This window comes from Sciurus vulgaris, assembly GCF_902686455.1.
Source record: "Sciurus vulgaris genome assembly, chromosome: 2".
Classification (NCBI taxonomy): domain Eukaryota; kingdom Metazoa; phylum Chordata; class Mammalia; order Rodentia; family Sciuridae; genus Sciurus; species Sciurus vulgaris.
Genome location: NC_136462.1, coordinates 178048637 through 178069850, shown reverse-complemented (window position 1 = coordinate 178069850; position 21214 = coordinate 178048637). Strand labels below are relative to the sequence as shown.

At 50.4% G+C, this 21214-nt stretch overlaps 1 protein-coding gene across 5 annotated transcripts in view; it reads right to left on the bottom strand.

The window, feature by feature from the left end:
- Positions 1-3406: 3406 nt before the first annotated feature.
- The window catches only part of LOC306654554 (uncharacterized protein C20orf96), a 52486-nt gene continuing 34678 nt past the window's right edge, over positions 3407-21214 (bottom strand). For 2 of the 5 annotated variants that reach the window (XM_079128319.1, XM_079128318.1), the window contains 7 exons: positions 16206-16321; positions 12158-12316; positions 9554-9653; positions 8341-8498; positions 8160-8261; positions 7927-8013; positions 3407-3678 (listed from right to left, as the gene is read on the bottom strand). In XM_079128319.1, coding sequence (XP_078984445.1) covers positions 3430-3678; positions 7927-8013; positions 8160-8261; positions 8341-8498; positions 9554-9653; positions 12158-12316; positions 16206-16321 — 971 coding nt within the window. In that variant the 3' untranslated portion in view covers positions 3407-3429. The other 3 variants (XM_079128321.1, XM_079128320.1, XM_079128322.1) reach the window with 3 other exon arrangements.

The following is a 21214-nucleotide window of genomic DNA, read 5'->3' as shown; positions in this document are numbered from 1 at the left end:
GGACCAACCCAAGCTAATGATTCCCCGTCAGAGGGCTATACACAATCATATTTTTGGAGGCTGGGGTATAACTCATTGGTAGAGAGCCTGCCTCACATGTGCAAGGCCCTGGGTTCAATCCTCAGCACTGCCACCGCCAATAAAAAAATAAGTAAGAAGGATCCCTGATGTCCATGAGAGGTGTATGGGACTGGCCCTTCTGGAAGACAAGCTCCATTTGACGGACCTGTCTAGATACGATTTATCTGGGGCAGAGTACTGTCTCTGTGATGCTGGGAACTTGGGTTGCTGCAGAGCAAGAGAAGAAGGAAGGGTTTGTCCCAGACATGGTCTAAGGTCTGAGGCCCCCCAAAGGTTTCCAGAGCCCTGGAAGGGCCCTGGGGACAAGAGTCTCCTGGTGTGGAGAAGAGGGGACTTCTTTTGTGGTGAGATATAGCCAGAGGGCTTGTGATAGGCAGATTAACCCCTCCCCTCAAAATGTTCCCATTTGAATCCCTGGACCGTTGAGTAACTTACATCACATGGTAAAGAGGGATTGAGGTTGCAGATGAAATTAAGTTTGTTTGTGCGATGACTTTAAGAAAGAGACTGGATAAGCCCCTGGACAATCTGGGGACCCAATGCTAGTATGCATGGTCTTAAAAAGTGGAGGAGGGGAGGAAGCAGAGAAGACCTCCATCACTTTAGAGGATATCTAGACTGTTGTGAGTAGACTGTAAAAATATGATGTTAAAGATGCTGCTGGTGAGGATTCAGGGGGAAAAAAGGTGGAACATTTTATTGGAAACCAGAGAAAAGCAGATTGTTATTATATAGTGGCTGAAAGCTTACGGGGACTTGTGTCTTGCTATGTGGTACTTATAGTGATGACCTTGGATATTTCAGCTGAGCAGATTTTCAAAAAATGGGCTGCAGGCAAAGGCTGGCGTTTTTCTACTTCTAGTAAAATGTGGAAGGAGAGAGAAATTGAGGGAAAAACTGTGAACCCCAAACCAGGACTTCATGATTTTATAAACACTCAGATTACCTGTCTTGGTCCATTTGGGTTGATTTTTTTAAATTAGATTGAGTAATTTATAAACAACAGACATTTACTTCCCAGTTCTGGGAAGCCCTGGGAGGCTGGGAAGTTGAAGGTGAAGGGGCCAGAGATTCAGCAGCCATAAAAGCTTGCTCTCCAATATGGTGCCTTCCTGCTGCATCCTCTCATGGATGGGGCAAACAGAATCTTCATGAGAGGGACAAACTTGTTCCCCTCAAGTCCATTTTTTTTTTCCAATACTGGGGATTGAACCCAAGGATGCTCTACCACTGAGCTGCATCCCCAGCCCTTTTTATTTTTTATAGAGACTGGCCTCACTAAGTTGCTGAGGTTGGCCTCAAACTTGCAATCCTCCCGCCTCAGCCTCCTGAGTCACTGGGATTACAGGTGCACACCACCCCACTCAGCTCCCTCAAGCCCTTTTCTAAGAGCTAATTACATTCATTAAGAGCAGAGCCTTCACAGCTTAATCACTCCCCAAAATGCCTTTACACTGGGGATTAAGTTTCAGCATGAATTTGGGAGAGACAAACATTCAAACCATAGCATTATCCAAATGGTCAAGGATGGTCATGTTAAGAGATTCTCTCCAGCTCAGCTGAGCTCCTGATAGTATAGTGTTTGAAGAAAACTGCCTCTACCACTTACTAGCTTGATGATGGGGGGACGGGGTCACTTCATCTCTTCAGGTTTCTTCGTTTGAAAAACAGAAGTGGGCTGGGCAAGGTAGTGCAAGTGATCCCAGTGACTCAGGAGCCTCAGGCAGGAGGATCCTGAGTTCAAAGCCAGCCTCAGCAACTTAGCGAGGCCCCTAGTGACTCAGTGAGACTCTGTCTCTAAATAAAATACAAAAAAGGTGGGGGCAGGGCCTTGAGGAATGTGGCTCAGTGGTTAAGCACACCTGGGTTCAACTTCCAGTACCAAAAAAAAGAAAAAAAGAAAAAAAAAGACAAGACAAACAGAAAATCGACCAATGCCTACCTCAGGGTTGTTCTTGGGAGAATTTAACGAGTTGATACATACAAAGCTCAGACCAAGTTCCATTTAAGTATTTGCTATTATGTTCAACCCTGTCAATGTGTTTGGAGATGGAATGGTTCTGGAGACCGCCTACTGGCTTCCAGAGCGTGGGACCTGGACTAGCCAGAAGGCCCTCTCCGCCTGTTCTGGGTGGGCACGCAATATGCGCAATCCCAGTGAATCTGAAGACTTCGGCTGGCGTCTGGGACCGAGCACTCTCCCTTCCTGCAGGGCTGTGCGTACAGCATGGCTCCAGGAGAGGCTGGCGTATTAGGACCACCAGCAGCGCCAACCTTGGGACGAGGGCAGCTCAGAAGGCAAAGCAGAGAAACAAAGACTGGGTCCTTGGTGCCATCACCTGACTTTGGATGAATCCTGAGGCTGTTCACCTGATTATTTTATTATTTAGGTCAAGTGAGTTGTTCTGTTATCTCTAACCAAGTCTAATGCACAAGATGGACCAGAGAGTGGCCAGAGGCTCCTGGCTGCTCAGTCTGGGTTTCCAGGGAAGCCGACTCTGAGAGGGAGTGTGGGGTGCAGGTGGTCGATCAGTGAGCAGCTGAGGAAGACACAGACTGAGCTGCAGCACAGACCCCAGGACAGCTTCTGCCAATCCTCCGGGGAGCTCTGGAGCCAGGACTTTTAGGTATCTGGATGAAGGTCAAGAGGGAGCAGGAGCTCAACTCAGATGCACTGAGTTCCTCTGTCACCCTGAGCAAGCCATTTCTCCCCGTGAGTTGTTCCAAGGTGGACCAAAACATCTGGGCCTTGGATTCTTGCACATTGTACATCACTGGATGTGGGAAGGGCTGACCTTGGGCAAATGGCTCTCTGCAGCTCAGACAGTCCCAGAAAGGTCTGGTGGCCTGCCAACAGCAGCTTCAGGTGCTTGCTCGAAGGGGGACCCAGAAAGTACGTCTCCAAGCCCGCCACCAGGGCCTGCGGGACACAGCTGCACAGAGCTCGGCCCTTGAGTGTGTGGGTTCATGTCCCTTTGCAGTTGGGGCAGAGGCAGGGGACAGTCAGCTGGCTGGACCAGGCAGCCACCAGCCTCGTTGACAAGTTCCCAGGTGTTGAACTTAAGGAGTCGCCCCTCTGCCATGGCACCGTCCTCAGCAGCTCTAGGCACAAACTACATGGGAAGCCGGGTTCCCACTGCAGCGAGGGGCATGGGGACGCAGAGCTGGGGCATCACTTTGGCACATACCGTAGAGACGTTCTGAGCCCCAGATAGAGTCACCGCAGCTGGCCACCCTTTACCTTAAGGCAAAACCCATCCCTATCACATCTTCTGCAAAGCTGAGGGCCCCAGACTCAGCACAAAGCAAAGGCAAATCCAGCTTTATTGGTACAGAGGAATGAAGATTTTAACTGGGAATCCCCACCTGGCCCAAGGGGCAGCACGCCTGCAAAGGAAGGAAGAGAAAGAATTGTAGACAGGAAGGAGGGGAGAGGGTGAGGAGGGACTCGATCGCAGCTGAATGGAGACTCAGCAACCAATCAAGGCTCCAGGTGCTGGGAAGAGGGCGGAAGAGGCGGGTGGCCGTGGAACTGTCTAGAAGGGGAGTAGCTCCTCTTCTGGGAGGTTGAGGATGACGTCCATGTCTGGGGTGCATCTGGAGGGAAGCAGCAAAGAGGAGTGTGGAGGGGCAATAGTGGGCCAGAGTTAGGGGATGGGACAGCAAACCCTGGGGACGGTCCTGCTCTTCAAAACGGGGGGGGGGCACCCCAAAACACCACCCGCGACCAACCGCACACAGCCGCACAGGTATGCGTACACACATATACACACACCTATACACACAAAAATGTCAAGAATGGAGAAGAAATGAGGCAGGGCTCACGTTCCACTAAAGAGGACGAAGGTCCAGAGGGAGCAGGGGCTCACCTAGGATGCGCCGAGGCCCCAGGACAGTCACTCCCTTTGGAATCAGGAGGACTTGGTCCGAGACTGTGAGCAAGTCACGTCTCCCCTCTGAGTCTCGCTCTCCGGTGGACACCAAGGTGACAGCACCTACTGTGTGCCAGACCACCAGCGAGCCTGAGTTTCCTCATCTGTCAAATGGGGCTAATAATTCCAAGCCGAGTGATTGGCAGGACTGAATGAAAGGCGCCCGCCGAGCGGGGCTCCCATCGGCAACAAACTCCCCCTCATGGTTACCAGCATGGACACGGGGGGCTGCAGGATGGCATCCTCTCTCCACGCCTCCCAGGGCCGTCACCACTCAGTTTCAATAACCCACTGGATGCGCACAAAGCATTTAGGTATGAAATGTCAGGACGTCTGCAATTTACCACACTTTCCGCCAAAACTTGGCTTAAATGAAGGAAGATGAAGCTAGCAGGCAAAAGGTAACGATCTCTAACCCTAGATGGGCAGCTGGGTATTCAGTATCACATTCCCTCGGCCTTTCCATATATTGGACGATTTGTCCTGATCGTTTTAAAAGGTGCATCTCTACACGGGCAGCATCCAAATTTCTATCACTTGCCAACATCTGTCCTGAGGTCTGCACTCATCTACTCAGTCACTGCCTGAGGTCCCCGCATCAATCACACTTACCATCCAGCTCAGTGCACGGCTGCCCTGGTGCTTCCATCCCCTGCCCACCCCCGTCTGCCCTAGCTCTGGATTCAGCACCACCAGCCACTTGCAGAAAAGCCAGGAACCTAGGGGTTAGTCCTGATGTCTCCCTGTCCTGTACCTCCCACTCCCAAATATCCCCAGTCCTACAGGTTTTCCCCTCTTAAACATCTCTCTGGGCTGGGGATGTGGCTCAGTTGGTAGAGTGCTTGCCTTGCAAGCAGGAGGCCCGGGGTTCAATCCCCAGCACTGGGAAAAAAAAAAAAAAAAAAATTTCTCCAATCCATCCAGTCCTCCTTCTCCTCTGCTAACCCACTTGTCCAGGCCACTCCCAATGCTCCCCTGGACCACTGCCACCACACCCAGTGGGACTTCCGGCTCCCACTCTTGGGTCCTCTCCAACCTCCACACTGTTTTCAGAATGACATTTTTTGGAATACGAATCTGAGCGTGGCACCTCTGCTTGTAGGATCAAGTACAAAACCGTGACCTGCTGGGCCCTGCCTGGAGGCCCCAGGGGCTGAGCTGCTGGCTCTGTCCCAAATTCTCCCCATCGCTCCATATTCCAGCCACACGCCTGGTGGAAATACGAAGGTCTTTCCTACCATGATCCTTCTGGCCTTGCATGTGGCCCACTGGCTGGAGGAAACAGCAGCATCACCCAAGAACTTCTTGGTGATATCGAACCCAGAGCCCCACCACAGCCCTCCGCCTTAGGATCTGCTTTTTAACAAGATCTCTGGGTAACAGGAGCACAGGCGCTTGCCTGCGATCCCAGCTACTCAGGAGGCCGAGGCAGGAGGACTGCGAGGTCAGGAGGCCAGACTGGGCAACTTAACAAGACCCTGTCTCAAAATGGAAAACAAAAGGCTGGGGATGTAGCTCCATGGTAGAGCAGCCCTGGGTTCAACGCCCAGTATACCCCCTCCCCCCCCAAAAAAAAGATCTCCAGGTGTCCAGGGGATAGGTACGCATCTTGAAGTTCACGAACCTCTGCTTAGCAGCCCGCCGGTCCCACCCTGGGAAGGGAACACTGCTTTGCACTCCGATGGTCCCTTCCATGTGGGTGAGGGCACTGCTCTGGGCCCCTCTGCGCCTTTGCTCCTCTGCTCCTCACCTGGACAGTGAGCCTGGCAGGGAGGGCCCATGGGAAGCCCAGTTCCTTCCCTCTCAGCAACAAGCTGCCCACAAGGACAAGTTCCCCTCCAGTCCAGCTTCGCCAAGGCCAGCTGGCTCCATCTGCCTAATTCCGGTTCAGTATTCAGAAGCCACCAGAGCTGGAGACATAAGCCACATTCTCTAAATCAGCTTCCGCAGAAAACCCTGGTACCCTGGCCCACACCACCCCAACCCTCTCAGGCCCATTTCAGTGCGTTCAAATCCCAGGTCAAGGCGCGGGCGCCAACTCAGGCCACCCCAGAGACCCTGGCACCACCACCCAGAATGGCTTCTTCTCAGGCCCTTCGCCTAGTGAGCTTCTACACCAACTTCAGACAGTTCAAGGAATGTCACAGTCTCAGGGAAACCTTCCTTGACTGCCCCAGACCCACTGCCTGGGACATGCGCTCCCAGGACCATGGACTCCTCCCTTAGCACTTCTTTACGTCTGCGGCTTTTGGTTGCTGGTGGTGTTGCTGGTGGTGTCTGGTCCTGGGGCTTGAACCCAGGAGTGCTCTACCACTGAGCCATATCCCCAGTCCTATTTATTTATTTATTTGTTTATTCATTTAAATTCTGAGACAGGGTCTAACTAAGTTGCTGAGGGTCTTGCTAAATTGCTGAGGATGGCCTCAAAATTGCAATCCGTCTGCCTCAGCCTCCTGAGTCGCTGGGATCACAGGTGTGCACCACCATCCCTGGCTACATTCCTATCTTATTGTCCACTAATATCTGGTTCCCTCCTCGATGCCATGGTGGCAGGACCAAGGGTGACTTTCATTTGCACAGTGCCTGGTTCTTCATAGGCACTTAATTCAGGAGGAAGAGGAGACAGACGTAGAGATGAAGAAGGAAAATTAAATAATTCTCAAAGGGTCCTGTAGGGCCATCATGGAGAAGCCTGGTCTGGGGGACCCCCAGCCCAACCAGAGAGGGCCTGAACCAAGGAAGAGCAGGCAGAGAACTGGTTCTGGAAGGGAAGGAGCCTGCCAAGCACAAGGGGCATCCCAGGCCTTCCTTTGGAACCAACCACCCGGCTCAACTCTGCCTCCTTCAACAACCCACCAGGGGGACACTTGAAATCTGGGAACCAGATGGTCCTTACAGATCACCTCGCCCAGCCTTCTTTCCATCTCCACGTGGGAAAATGAGACCCAGAGATGGGAAAGGTCTCATCGGCTTGTGGCGAGTGGCAGAGTTGGGGGACCCCCAGGCCTCCCCTCTCCCTGGGCGGGCTTCTGCCATCTACACGAGGCTGCATTTCCTGAAAACAGAGCATCTCCTCAGCCCCGAGCATGGCTAGTTGCAGAAACATCACATACTTGGGTCTCCGAAGCAGAACATCCTTGAAAACGACCTCGCGGGGTTCCTGCATCTGAGCCCGGAGCTCCTCTGCCTCCGTCCTCAGCACGGGCAACCTCTCCTTCAATCCTTCTATGAACTGAGGGGTGAGGCACAGCGGGCGGGGGTGGGGGGGGAGGCCCAGTGGCCCCCAATTAAAGGGAGAGAAGGGCAAATGCCAGGAGTTGGGACATCTGGGAACAGGGTGTGGGCTTTGTCCCCAGGACGTGGTGGACCAAGACAGAAGACCTCCCGTTCAGGGCAGGGCTGGCTCACAGCTGGTGACAGTGTGCTGCGGTGACAAAAAGGTGAGGGGCTGGTGAGGACAGGGACCTGCTGCGGGGGAGGCCCTGCAGGACCGTGAGAATTAAGGGAGGCTGGCCCAGCTGGTGACGGGTGCTCATGGTCAGTGAAAACCGAGGAAGGTGCCAGATGATGAGAGTCAATTCAAGAGGTGGTGATGGTGACGTTCGTGATGCCCTAACAGGTGGTGGCCAATGATAGGTTCTGAGGGGTGAAGAGGGTAGAAGCTGACGGTTGAGCAGCGATGGGGGACACACTGCTCACGTGTCACCGCCAGTGATGGTGGTTGGCGAGGGGTGGCCTAGGCCAGCCTCAGCTCCTTCTCGATGAATAACAAGCGGCAGTAATGGCACTGGCCAGGAGGAAGGCCAACACCAGAGCCAGGGACCTCCAGAGCAGCAGTCAGGGTAAGCCAGGCCCGGAGAGGCACTGGGGACCCCGCCCCTGAGAGGGACCCTGGGCTTCTTTGTCCACTCACCTCTGTGACCGTGCTTCTGCCCCTCTGCCTGAGCTGGCTGTCCTGGACCTTATGCAGAAGAGCCTTCTCGTGGGGGTGCAGAGTTCTCTGTGGGAGCAGGAGAGGTCCGTGCCTTGGGCACCTCTTCTGGGGCAGCAGCACATGGCTGGGGGGTGGAGGTGCAGGGGCAGAGGACTGGGAAGAGGGCAGATGGCGCAGGACCCGGAGACCCGCCATGGCAGCTGACCTCTCACCTTCGCCAGGGACCTCAGAATTTTTTTCTTCTTCTCCCAAATCTTGTTGGATAGCGACTCCAGGACCATTCTGCGCATCTCGCTGAGGTTATCCAGCTCATCCTGGGGGCCAGCAGAAGCGGGTTGGCCACCCGCCCTGCCTCCCATGGTCCAGTGCAGCCAGGCCAGGGGCTCTCCCTACCTGCTGGTCGTCCTTGGCCTGCTGAAGCTGGCGTGCAAGGTTGGCGATGTGGACCGACCGGACAGGATATTCATGGTCCATGTACGTGCTCAGGAAGTTCACCTCCTCTTGGGTCTTTTTGACTTTGGCATTCAGCTGCTCCACCTGCAGCTCCAGGCCTAGGAAGGACGGAGAGGAGAGGTCGGAGGGACAGGAGGCAGGGCCTCCCCTTCTCAGGAGACCCAGGCTCTCCATGGTCAATGGACAGGGGTCTGCACCGAGATGAGCTCACACAAGTCCGGGCAGAGGTGAAGAGTCAAGTCCCTAGAGAGTGACCTGGGCCTGCAAGGGAAGAGGAAACGCTGAGAGAGAAGCTAAACGGCTGCAAGATCCCTAAACCAGCAGGGCGCAGGGGTGCGCCTGTCATCCCAACGGCTCGGGAGGCTGAGGCAGGAGGATCATGAGTTCAAAGCCAACCTCAGCAATTTAGCGAGGCCCTAAGCAACTCAGTGAGACCCTGTCTCTTAACAAAATACAAAAAAGAGCTGCAGACATGGCTCAGTAATTGAATGTCCCTGAGTGCGATCCCCGGTACCAAAAAATTAAAAAATTCAAAAAAATCTCTAGACCAGTCCAGCTCTGCGGGCTGCTACATGATTCTCCTCAAGCTCATCCCTCCTGAACCTCAGCCTCCTCAGACATGCACCCAGAGAACTGAGACCAGGGAGATAGGGACACAATCTCCAGTGGTCTACGCTGCTTCCTCTGGGGACGGGTTCCCAGCGTCTAAGGCTAGCTGGTCAGTGCTCCCTGCCCCCTCTAGGCTGCTCAAGGCCCTGCAGGCTGGAAGCCAGGAGACCTGGGTCCTTGCCTGGTCACTGGCTCCCAGAGGAACCTTATAAACAAAGCGAGGCTAGGACTGGGTTCTGGCTCCGAGCTGTGTGATCTTCAGCAGGCTCCTCTGCCTCCCTGAGCTACAGTTTCCTCATCTGTAAAATGGGAAAGCAGCCCATTTCACAGGTGGTTGTAGTGGCTGAGGAGGAAAAAAATGCAGACACACGAGGCCTAGAAAGTGCCAGCAGCTGGGTAAGCAAGCCACCAGCTCTGCATCTGGGGAGCTCCCTCTGCCGAGGAGGGAGGGGCCGGCGGCTTCTGAAGGCAAGGTGGGCGAATGCCCCAGCCGTCCTCCCAGAGGGAACAGGGTGGGCCAGGGGTTTGTCCCAAGGCTCCTTACAGCTGATCTTGCTTTCCTCCTTATGTTCCCAGTCCTGGAGCTCAGACTTCAGCTGCTGCAGCCTCTTCCTGTTGGAGCACTCCAAGATGTCGATGATGCTCTGCGGGAATGCTGGGGTCAGCACACCCTGGCCTCTGCGGCTCAGCCTCATGGCAGGCTGCGGCCACCTGGCACCTCCTCGGAGGAGTTCCCCGTGGCACCCCACTCCCAGGCCCAGCAACCCGACCAGAGGCTGGAGAACCACCTCCTACCCGCCCCCCACAAACTCCTTACCTTGACTGACAAGGCCCCCTTGATCTGGCCTGGACCTACCTCACCTCCTGTGACTCCTTCTCACACCTACAGTCAACCACGCTGAGTAAAATGTGGCCCTGGGCCAGCTAGGGTCCCTCTCACCCAACTCTGTTTCCCCTGCCTGCAACACGTACCTGGTCTCCACCAGTTAACTTTTTTTCCAGATTTCACCCCAGGAATCACTTTCTGCAAGAAGCTGTCTTAGAGTTCCCATGTGTCAGTAAGTGGTCCCCTGAGTTCCCCAGTTCCCTACCTCCTACGTGCCAGAATTTCTGACTGCCTGTGACCCCAATGGAAGGAAGAGCTTGATGTAGGCAGGGCGTCTCTAATGGCTGTTCCCAAGGAGCCAGGGGAGCATCCAGGATGTACAAAAGATGTATAAATGGACCAACTGAGAAAGGTTTCAAGAAGGTTCTACTAAGCTTCCTTAGGCTGAATTACTATATGTCCTAGGCCTTAGTCCCTGTTATAAGCTGAACTGTTTGCCCCAAAATTCATAGATTGAAGCCCCAGCCCCCACCAGGACTGTATTTGGAGACAGGGACTTTCGGGAGGTAATTAAAGTTCAACAAGGTCACAAAGGTGTGGGCCTCGACCGATAGGTCTGGTGTCCTCATAAACAGAGAAAGCAGCCGGGCGTGGTGGCGCATGCCTGTAATCCCAGCAGCTCGGGAGGCTGAGGCAGGAGGATCATGAGTTCAAAGCCAGCCTCAGCAAAAGCAAGGCGCTAAGCAACTCAGTGAGACCCTGCCTCTAAATACAATACAAAATAGGGCTGGGGATGGGGCTCAGTGGACGAGTGCCCCTGAGTTCAATCCCCAGTACCAAAAAAAAAAAAAAAAAGAAAAGAGAGAGAAACCAGGGCTCTCTTTCCTTGTACACAGAGGAAAGGCCCTGGGAGAACACGGAAAGAAGACCGCCATCTGCAAGCCAGGAGGAGCGGTCGCACCAGAAGCCAACCCTGCCAGCTGGGTATAGGGACGCACACCTGGGATCCCAGCTACTTGGGGGGCTGAGTCAGGAGGATGTCAAATTCTGCCAGTCTAGCCAACTTAGCAAGACTGTGCTCACAATAAAAAATAAAAAGGGTTGGGACTGGGGTTGTGGCTCAGTGGCAGAGCGCTTGCCTAGCATGCCTGAGGCCCTGGGATTGATCCTCAGCACCACACAAAAATAAATAAAGGTACTGTGTCCATCTACAACCAAAAAAAGTTTTTTTAAAAAAGGCGGGGGAATGGGCTGGGGGTGTAGCTCAGTGGCAGAGCGCTTGCCTGGCATGTTTGAGGCCCTGGGTTCCATTCTCAGCATCGCATATAAAGAAAGAAAATAAAGGTCCATCAACAACTAAAAAAATGTATTTAGTTTTTACTAAATACATTTGCAGGGGCGGGGGAGGACACGACACAGTTCAGTGACAGAGCACCCCTGGGTTCAAGCTCTGGTCCAGATGAAGCAGGGGACCAAGCCCGCTGGTCCCTTGATTCTGAACTCCCAGCCTCCAGAAGTGAGAAAATCGCCTGCGCCTGCGTGTGGAAGCCAGGTGGTCTAGAGCATTCCACCAGGGCAGCCCCAGCAACTAACAACGAGTCTGGATTTTCTTCCTCTCATAGACTCCGTGTGCTCAGTCCCCTCCTCCCCAGGGAGACAGATTCCAGAGGAGGGACAGCAGTTCATTCCACCGTTTTCTCTAACTCTTCCCCTGCCCATACTCCTGGGTCCCCCTGAGCTTCCTGCCCTCTCACCAGTGTCACCAAGCTCCCCTAGAGGAGGCGGAGGAAGCTTCCAGGCTTCTCCCCAAGGTCATTCTCCACAAGGTCATTCTCCACCCACAGACCCTACCTGCCACCACTGGGCTGAGGGTTCTCCTAGGAGCAGGATGGAAAGAGCCCAGATCCTGGTGCCAGTGCCTGGGTTCCAACTGCAGCTCTGACCCTGGGTGGCTGGGTGGCCCGCAGCAAGCTACTCAGCCTTCCCATTTGGTCACTTGTAAAATGCGATAATAACAGCGCCCGCCTAACAGGGCTGCCGCGTGCAAGGGCTGCTGGCGTCCGTATTGGTGAGGCAGCCACCTCTCACGGGTGCCGCGTGTGCCAGCCGCCACCCCTCCCGGGGCTGTGCCCTACTTGACAGAGCGCAGGGGACAGGCCGGCTAGTGAGCTCTGGCTGCCTGGGGATGGGCGGCTCCTGGATCCCAAAGCCCCCAAAGCCCCCAAAGCCCAGGCGGGTGGGGCGAAGCGTGCTCGAGAAGCTGGTCGGAGGGAGGCGGCGCCTGCGCGGGGCCCAGAGGGGCCAGGCGGGGCTGGCGCTCACCGTCAGGGTGTCCTGCTGCTGCAGCATGGCGCGCACGCTCAGGGCCGTGCTCTGCTCGGTGTCCTGGATGGCTCTCAACAGCTCGTCGCCGAGCGTGCTGAGGAAGTGCTTGTGGTGGCACAGCTCCTGGAGCAAGCTCCGCTGGTTCCTGAGCATCGCCTGCGGGGAGCGGAGCGGACAGCGAAGGGAGGCCACACTGCGGGAACCTGGGCACCGCTCCCTGCCGCCATCGCCCGCCCCCTGCTGCCTCCCGGGGTAAAGGCGGCCCGAGCCGGGCCGCGGCGGTTCACATTGTCTGCGGTCTGCGCCTGGAAGGGGGCGCCGCGGGTGTCCCCTGCACCCGATCCGAAATGCACACTTTCCCATCATCACACCTCTGAAGTGGGCACGCATCTTACAGGTGGTGACATGTTACCACTAATTGGCAAACAGTTCATTAGCGACTAAATAAAATAAAGGTGCACTTATTATCAACGGCTTTTAACATTGCAGGCCTACTTCGTGCCAGGAAAACCACGGAGGCCTGCTCTGCAGGTGGCACGTGGGATCAGTTCAACCTACAGCAGCCCTGTTCACTGACTATTTTGCTGGTAAGCGAAGGTTCACTAAGCTCAGAGAGGTTAAGTGATTTGCTCAATGTCACACAGCCAAGAAATGCTAGTACTGGCATTAGCAAGGGTGACTTCTGAGTCCCAGTGTCTTTCCACTACACTAAGGTAAGAACTGCGTGGGCTTAATACTTCAAGAAGTGGCCGAAACACTTCTTGTAGTGACTATGACTTAGATGTTAGGTTGAGACATACCTTGGTTCAAGTCCCATCTCTGCCACTTACCTTCTCGGGGAATCTAGACATGTTAATTAACCTTCTAAAACTTGGTTATGCTCATTCTAAAGCTGCTAGTAACTAATACCTGCTTCAGAGAACTGCTGTCAAACATAAAGGAAGCCAGGTGTGGTGGTGCACACCTGTAATCCCAGCAACACACGGGAGGCTGAGGCTGAAGGATCCCAAGTCTGAGTTCAGCCTCAGCAACTTAGTGAGGCCCTAAACAATTTAGTGAGACCCTGTCTCAAAAAAATAAATAAATAAAAACAAAAAGGATTGGTGATGCAGCAGCTCAGTGACAAATCACCTCTGAATTCAATCCCCAATATCCCCCCCGCCAAGAAAAGAAAGAAGATAAATTCGCAGTCAAGTCACTCAGTGGCAGCGCCCAGGTGCACTCATGATCAATACTGGTAACAGCTTTGGCTCGGGGCCTCCAGCCCTGGCACAACTATTTCTCTCTTATAGCCCTCCTCTTCCTCCTGCTTTCCCTGTCCTTTGCCAGAAATGACCCCTTCCTGGCCCTCGGCGCCTGTACTCCTGGCATGACAAAGTAACAATGCTATCGTCTGTACTTCACACCAGTCACCTCACAGCAGTCCTGAAGGGGACTATTATTAGCCCCACTTTCTAAAGTGGAACCCAAGGACCAGATTCAGTAGCACACCCAAGGTCACACATAGCACAGCAGAACTGTTGTCCTCAAAGTCTGGGCTGCTAGCCACTCCGCCATCTTGCCCCCGCATCTCCAGACCAAAGCGCCACAAAGGTCTTGTGAGGAACATCCATCTTCAAGCCCCAGGGCCACTGAGCCTGCGCCCCGGGGGCTGGCATCAGGTATCTGCATAATTAACACACATCCCACTCCTGAGTGAGTCTGATAAAGAGAATTTAATGATCTCTGCTCTACAAAGCAGCTGTCTGATCACCAGAGCTAATGCAGAACCCGGTTTGTTTGTTTTCCTTTCTGATCCTTATCTCAACTTGCAATTCTGCCTTTCCCAGCTTATTTTTCTCCTAGGACTTATCACCTAACATCATCTTTTTCTTTTTATCTTCTTGCTGGCCTCCTTCTCCCAGCATACCACAGCCAGGTATGTCTTGCCACGGCTCTGTCACCAGCACATGAGACAGTGCCTGGAGTAGGGTAAATTAATGGGTAACCATTCCATGGGGCCTTTAGTTCATTTATGATGTCTCCCAACAAAGGCTCAGCCCCGTGACTACACACGCTCTCAGCTCCTCGTTAGTGGTTGTATGCCCTGTCACACAGTCCATACTACGCACTCTCTAAAGAACTGGAGATGGAATAACCAGTCGCCCTAAGGACGCTGAGGGACAGAGCTGAAAACCTCTCTCTCCAACAACAAGCCACCTGGGCAACTTCTGCTCCCTTCCCTTGTTTCCTTCTCGCCCTGAGTCCATACTCCATAAGGCAGCAGTGGCCCAAGAACTCCTGTGAAAACCTAAATCAGGTCCCATCCTCACTCAACTCAAAATCCCCCAGAGTCTTGCATAAAAACTCAAGGGCTAATCATGCCTATAGGGCCCTACATCCCTCTCCCCCAACACACCATCTGGCCTTACCATCCCTTACTCCAGCCATGCCAACCCCAGGGCCTTTGCACTTGAGGTTCCTCGGCCTGAAACATTCTTCCCTCAAATGTCCACATGGCTCCCTCCTTACTTCCTTCAGGTCTCGACCTGAGGTCGAGCACCTCAGGAGCCTTCCCGGAGAACCCCATCTAACACAGTCACTGCCACCCCCTCCTGGGCCTCACCAGCCCCCTACTCTTATTCTTAGGCTTCCCTAGAGCTTTCATGGTCACCACACATCACATTCTGCCTTGGTTATTACCATCTGTGTCCCCCCCAGAGCTTGTCAGCTCCCTAAGGTCAGGGGCCACATCACCGGTGGTCTCCACAATCCAAACAGGGCCTGGCACATAGTAAGTGCTCAATAAATATTTTTGGACTAAGTGAACGAGGAGAAAGTATTGAGAGACTGTGTTACCAGCTGGTTAGGAGCACCAGTTTCACAGCCAAATTGTCTAAATTCGTGTTCTGTGTCAGACAAAAACATATAAACCTTTATAAAGTCAGGATAAAAGTAACATCAGAAACTGAGAATCTCCTTTTTGAGAATGCTGAGCCCCCTCTAAACCATTTTGCAAAACTGAAGGCTGAAGTGGGAAAGTGGTTTCAAAGCAAGTACATTTTCCTTCTTCTTTTATGGTCATCTTTCATTGAACTTTAAAAACAACACCACCAACAACAACAAAAAACCCTTCTCGAGGAAGTATGAATTCTTCTATCCAGATGTAGTAGCCACGCCTGTAATCCCAGCAGCTTAGGAGGCTGAGGCAGGAGGATCACAAGTGCAAGCCAGCCTCAGCAACTCAGCAAGGCTCTAAGCAACTTAACAAGACCTTGTCTCTAAATAAAATATAAAAAGGGCTGGGGAGGTGGCTCAGTGGTTAAGCACCCCTGGGTTCAATCTCTGGTACAAAAAATATATATATATATTTTCTGCAGTATTTTGTACTATTTATAGTACTTAGTGTTTTACTTTCTGCTGTGAATACTACAGACTCCTCTTTCTTCAATCATTTTCACATACTTTGAAATATTGTCCAGATCATAAAAGAAGTCACAAAACAATCCATGATGGGAAAACTGATTAATTATGATGCTATCAGTTGATTGGACATTTTGGTTTTTTTTTTTTTTTTTTTTTTTTTTTTTTTTGGGTGCTGGGGATTGAACCCAGGGCCTTGTGCTTACAAGGCAAGCACTCTACCAACTGAGCTATCTCCCCAGCCCCTTGATTGGACATTTTAATAGTAAGCTCCTATGCCTTGCTTCAGGGTTCACTGTCCATGAGCGGTTAACATACTGGAAATTTCTTCAAAAGCCACTAGACTGTATTCCTAATGCACCAAAACAAAGTTGATTCTGATTGTTTTCCTGAATCTAATCACAAGGGCAAGTGTTTTAACTGGCTTTAACCCCTAGCATGCCCACTTCTTGCTGGGTGACTTCATACAAGTCATTTATCGTCCCGTGTCTCAGTTTCCCCACCTGTAAAACCAGAGTAATAAGCGTGCCCAGGGGGCTGCTGTGGGGCAGGAGTGAGCCCCCCAAGGTGCTCAGAGCTTGTTGCTGTAGCCTGCTGGTACCCCTCCCTGGGCCAGGGGTTGGTGGAAAGCCTCTCCTCATACCCTCATGAACCGGACTTTGGCCTGCATCTTCCGAGGGTTGAACTTCTCCCTTTGGTGCAGGTCCTCTGGCTCCTTCGGCTGGTTTGTCATCAACACAGCAGGCTTGTGGTACATTGCTGGAGACAGATGGGAAAGAAAGAGGGTCCATCCTCCCAGAGAATGCAGCCCCAGGCCCACACCCCTTCGCAGCCTTATAAGGTGATGCTAGACAGAAGAGGAAGTCACACCCTCCGAGAAGTCCCCAGGCCCCGCTCTGAGCCTTGGTGTAAAGGAGAGACAAGCCCAGTGGAAGCAGTGACCACAGGATGCACAGAGGGGAGGACAAGGGTAGCAAGAGCAAGTGGCCAGGGCCAGAATCCCTTTCATAGCGAGCTCCTATAGAGCATCTGCCCTTTTAATAGAGAGCTAGAGATGCACTGTATTCCATGAAAGGTAAACTCTCAGCCTTCCAGGTAGAAAGAGAATGGGAAACGCCCATTTTTTGTATTCTGCCAGTTGCTGATGCAGCAGGGGACAGCACGAAGACCAGAGTGTGGCAGGCCCAGCTCTAAATCCCTGGTCTCATACCAATTTAAAGCTGATGGGAATAGTCAGGTGAAGTTGGGGTGAAGAAAAACTAATGAAGAGAGAGCCTTCCAAGAGCAAAATGACCCGGCAGGTCACATGACTTCCATCCCTGGGTGCCTCCATGGGTAAGATGGGAATCATCATGCCTGCCTCTTAGAGTTGTCTGGAACACTAAATAAGTGATTATGCCGTAAGGTGTTTGGAACAGTGCCTGCCACATCTTCCATGCTGGGTACACTATTATTTCTAGTGTGGTGACCACGGCTTTGGACAAAGGTATTATTAAGCTGCAGTTCTGCCCATCCAAGGAATAAAGGCATTTGGAGGGCAGGCCCTTAGAGTCCCTGCTTCCTCACGGCCTGTCCTGAACTAACACTCAACAAATCACCCAGGCAGCTACAGCTCCTTTCTCAGTCTCCACCAAAATCTCTGTTCCAGGTACAACCCAGTTCGTTTGGGGAAAGAATTATTTCTTTTAAAAACTCAAGATCCTGGGCTGGGGATGTGGCTCAGTGGTAAAGTGCTTGCCTGGCATGCATGAGGCCCTGGGTTCAAATCCCCAGCACCAAAAAAAAAAAAAAATTTAAAAGCCCAGAAAAGATCAAGATCCTTAATCCTGGAATATTTTAGCATTAAGAACTGAGATGGTGAAGTAAATTAACTTTTTGTCAAATGTATGAATTATCTGTACATATCTGGAATTTAATTGTATTGTTTAAGAGACAAAATGATTAATAGATTAATCTCATGATTCCAATTTTTAAAGATATAAATGAGATTTTGCTTTAAAGTTGAAAAGATTTAAGACACTAATTAAAAGTGTATAAGTTACAGAAACTTTCAGAACATAAGATTACCCATATTTAGAAATTTGTTTATTAGAGAATTATTTAAATACCCAATGGTTTTTGTTAATCACACACATGACCTATTTGAAAATGAAAATATTAAATTTTTTAATGTGGCTTAAAAGGTTTAGGGAAATTTAATTAACCAAGTTCCAAAATCCCTCTTACAAGTGTTTATAAAAATTGCAAGATTCTAAATCTTCCTACATGCTTAAGGAAGATTTGCAGCTTTTTTTTTTTTTTTTTTGTGGTGTTGGGGATCAAACCCAGGGCCTTAGTGCTTGCAAGGCAAGTACTCTACCAACTGAGCTATATCCCCAGCCCGATTTGTAGCTTTAATAATACTTACTTTCTTATTTTCATCATCACTAAGTGGCCATGATTTATCTTTTTTTTTATTAATTTTTTTATTTTGAGATAAATTCAGATTCATATGCAGATTTGAGTTTTTGTTGTTGTTTATTCTGGGGGGTGTTTTACTCCTAAGGACTGAACCCAGGGGTGCTTTCCCATTAAGCCAATCCCCAGTTCTTTTTATTTTATTTTATTTTTTATTTTGAGATAGGGTCTAAGTTGCTTAGGGCCTCGCTAAATTGCTGAAGCTGGCCTCTAACTTGTGATCCTCCTGCCTCAACCTCCTGAGTCACTGGGATTACATGTGTGCCACACTACACTGTGCTCACATGCAGTTTTAAGAAATATTACAGAGAGATCTTTCATGCATTCTACCCAGTTTCTCCCACTGGCAACAAACATCTTCAACAAGTACAGTACAATATCCCAAACAGGATACGGACATGAAGATGGGCAAGGTACCGACAGAACACTTCCATACCCACGAGGATCCCATCTTCTGTTTTTTATAACCACACCCATTTCCCTCCCATTACCACTCCCCCCATTTCTGTCCCTAACCCCTGGCAATCACTAATCTGTTCTCCATTTCTTTAACTGTGTCAGTCCCAGAGTGTTACATAAGGGGAATCATACAGTATGTAAGGTTTGGTTGGCTTTTTCATTCAAAAGAACTCTCTGGAGAGTCATCCGAGTTGCTGAATGCATCAACCTTCTTCCTGGTGATGGCTAAACAGCACTCCATGGTACAGGTGTCCCACTGTTTGTCTAAACATTCACCTGTGGAAGGATATCTGGGTTTGGAGATGCCCAACCCAGACTGGAGTATTATTAAAAAGGCTGCTAAGCCATGAACATTCAAAGACAGGTTTTCAGTTTTCTGGAATAAATGCCCAAGAGTGCAATTGCTGGGTCATAAGGGAATTGCATGTTGAATTTAGCTGGAAACTACCAGACCCATTTCCTGAGCCACTGTATATCCCCACCAACAATTTATGCCCGATCTAGTTTCTCCTCTCTTATATGCATTTGATGTTATCACTATTTTATTTTAGCCATTCTGATAGGTGCACAGTGATATCTCATGGTGGTTCATCTGCATTTCCTTAATGGCTCTGATGTTGAACATCTTTTCATGTGTTTGTTTACTATCTGCAAATCCTCTTTGGTAAAATGTGTTTCATGTCTTTTGCCCACTAATTGAATGGTCTATTTTACTGTTTTGAGAGTTCATGGTTTGCAAATATCTTCTCCAAAATTTGTAGCTTGTCTTTTCATTTACTTAGAAGGGTTTTTCATGCCCAGCACAGTGGTGCATGCCTGTAATTCCACTGACTCAGGAGGACTGCAAATTAGAGGCCAGCCTGGACAACTCAGTGAGACCCTGTCTCAAAATTAAAAATAGGGGCTGGGGAGATAGCTCAGTCGGTAGAGTGCTTGCCTTGCAAGCACAAGGCCCTGGGTTCGATCCCCAGCACCCAAAAAAACAAAGAAAATTAAAAATAAAAACTAAAATAAGGGGTTGGAGATATAGCTCAGTGGTAGAGCACCCCTGGGTTCAATCCCCAGTACCACAAAAAAAAAAAAAAAAAAAAAAAAAGACAGGTTGGCTGGAATTGTGGCTCAGTGGTAAAGCACTTGCCTAGCACATGTGAGGCCTTGGGTTAATCCTCAGCACCATATAAAAATAAAAATAAATGAAATAAAGGTTAAATTTTTTTTTTTTTTTTCACAGAACCAAAGTTGTTAATTTTGATGAAGCCTGGTTTGTCCATTTTTCTGTGAACTGAGCTGCTGGTGTGATCTCTAAGAACTCTTCACTCAGCCACAGGATCCAAAGATTGTGTTCTCCTGCTTTTTTCTAAGTTTAACATTTTATGTTTTACATTTAATTTTTATGTCACTTCTACATTCATATTTTGAGTTAATTTTTTATTAAGTAGTGAGACTTAAGTCTGGGACTGGGACTATGAGGTCTGGAAAACATGAGGTTCATTCTTTCTGTCTACAGAAGTCCAATTGCTCCACATCATCTGAATTATTTCCTCTACTGAATTGTTTTTGCACCTTTTTCAAAAATCAGTGGGGCATATTTGTATGGATGCCTTCCCTTCCTCTCGCTGGGTAGAGGTGGCTGCATACAGCAGGGAGCGGATCCTTCACCCCTGTCTGGTGATGCTCTGTTCCTCAACTGGGATAGCGCTGACGGAGCTGGTTGGGCAACTGAGCTTCTAGCCGCAGCATGGCAGAAGCAGGAGGTACTCTGACTCCCCCTGAGGGTAGCATCACAGGGTCCAGCAGGAAGTCTAGCCACTACTCCCATCTAGCACTAAGGACACTGAAAAAAGTGCTGCAAGGTGAGACTTGTCACCTCTGAGCTTCACTCCCTCCCTCTTCCCACAGGTCAGCAGAGCCCAGTGGGAACCTAGCCTCCGCCTGCACCCATCATCAGTAGATATCAGTGTTGCCCCAGGGAACTGAGCTTCTGTTCCTCACTCAGAGGCAGTGAGGAAGTGTGAGCAGAGTATAGAGGCAGGTTATAAGATCATTCAGGATACTCAAAAGAAATTATTTCAAAACATCTGTTATTAAAAGGAACCCTGGGTATGATAAGGCTGAGCAATAATGTTTTACATGGATATTCTCATTTAATTCTCAAAATAAACCTTTTGGTATCCCCATTTCACAAATGAGAAGCCTGAGGCTCAGTGAGATGAATGACTTTCCCAAGTGAGTAAATATCAAAGCCAAGATCTGAACCCACATCTGCCTGATCCCAAGCCTCAGAACTTTCCTGGAAAGCATGTCAATGACGTGGCAGAGATGATCCCATGAGTTCACAAACCCTGTCTTTTTCCCCCTCCTGGACACACAGCTGGACTACATTTCCCATTTTTTTCTTATGGTTAGGGAGTCATGTGACTGAGTTATGGCCCCTGAAACATGTGTGGAAATTATATGGGTCCCCTCAAGTCTGGGCCCCCAGACCCACCAAACCATTCATGTTCTTGACCTCTCTCTTCCCTTTCTGCCAGCTAGACACAGAAATATCCAACAGAGACTTAAAAGCCTTATAAAATATATCAGAGCTACAAGGTCAAAGGAGAATGGATGACCACATGGAATAGATTATCCTCAGATCTTCAAATGCACTTTGACATTAATAAGAAATAAGCTTCTATATTAATATTTGAAACCTGGAGGCTGTTTGTTACATCAGTTAACCTATCTTACTATGAA